The sequence below is a fragment of the Melampsora larici-populina genome (assembly GCF_000204055.1).
Source record: "Melampsora larici-populina 98AG31 unplaced genomic scaffold MELLAscaffold_587, whole genome shotgun sequence".
In the NCBI taxonomy this organism is placed as follows: Eukaryota; Fungi; Basidiomycota; class Pucciniomycetes; order Pucciniales; family Melampsoraceae; genus Melampsora; species Melampsora laricis-populina.
Window position 1 is genome coordinate 1 of NW_006769226.1, and position 1,091 is coordinate 1,091.

A 1,091-nucleotide genomic window follows, 5' to 3' on the forward strand; every position below is an offset into this window, starting at 1 on the left:
GAGTTTGATGCGGAAGAAGCGGCATCAGTTTGAGCCTGCAGACATACAAAGGGAGGGCCAATAAGTCTGTCAGTTCCAACCCCGAAAAAATATTCTATGGAGCAGAAACTTACATTGCTGCTGGAATGGAATCGTGAGGTTGAGTTAACGGTCGAGCTGATAGGGTTCAAAGAGCTTCCGTTGAGAGACCCGTTGTGTGAACCTGTAAGGGAGCCACCGATGGGTGGTGAAAGAAGAGAGCCATTTAGACTGGTAGAAGCAGAGCTGTTGAGGCCACCAATGGTAGTGTTGAGAGACGTTGAGGTGTTGAGGCCGTGACCAGTCGAGTTAACAGTAGAGTTGTTAGCGCCGGTGGCGGGAATGGTCGCGTTGAGAGCGTCGAGGCCAGTACCACAGGCGGCAGCGCCAGCTTGTCGACCCAAGGTAAGGTCTTCACCTTTACAGTGGTCCATGAGACATTTGTTATAGGCGACCAAAAATTGGGGTTTCTGAGACCAGACGGAGTATGAAATCAGAGAGCGGTTCTTTCTGGAGTTGTGCGGGACATAAGAGCACGGTAAGATGAACTCACTGTGCAGTATGAAGCCAAATCGCCAGGGCCGAACCTGGATAGGAAAGGATACCAGGCCGCGGATTAGTCATCGATCGGAACAAGAATAGCTGAGGAGGTTATTTACCAGGTAGCAGCCTCAGTGAGCTTGATGGTCATACATTTAGTTGAACACTCTGGGATGTTGGCAGGAGCGGTAACCTTTTCACCAAAAACTGCGGGGGATGAAGCCAATAGAAGGACAGCGATGATCGATTGTGAAAGCATTTTTAGAAGTTTGCTTGAGGGTGAAATTAAGGGGATGATGTTTCGATGAATCGATGTGTGCGGTGATGCAAAAGTGAGATTATTCTGGTGAGGAGATTCGAAATGAAGGACGATAGTGAATGGCAAAAGTGTAAGTAACGGTGCGTTATAAAAATACTTCAGAGAGATGGATGAAAATGGGGGGGAACAAATCGACCCGAGGATGCGGTCTATGTAAGGGGAATGAAAAGAGGTACTGCAGACGGGAAAAGCTACATGCAGGAAAGGAACGGCA

General features: G+C 48.5%; 1 protein-coding gene across 1 annotated transcript; it reads right to left on the bottom strand.

Annotated features, from left to right (window-relative positions):
- Positions 1-24: 24 nt before the first annotated feature.
- On the bottom strand, positions 25-817 carry MELLADRAFT_93221 (uncharacterized protein; the record flags this gene model as incomplete). The annotated part of the gene is made up of 4 exons (XM_007419785.1): positions 25-66; positions 114-524; positions 572-605; positions 678-817. 4 exons carry the CDS (start codon positions 815-817, stop codon positions 25-27), a joined length of 627 nt encoding a protein of 208 aa, XP_007419847.1.
- Positions 818-1,091: the final 274 nt, after the last annotated feature.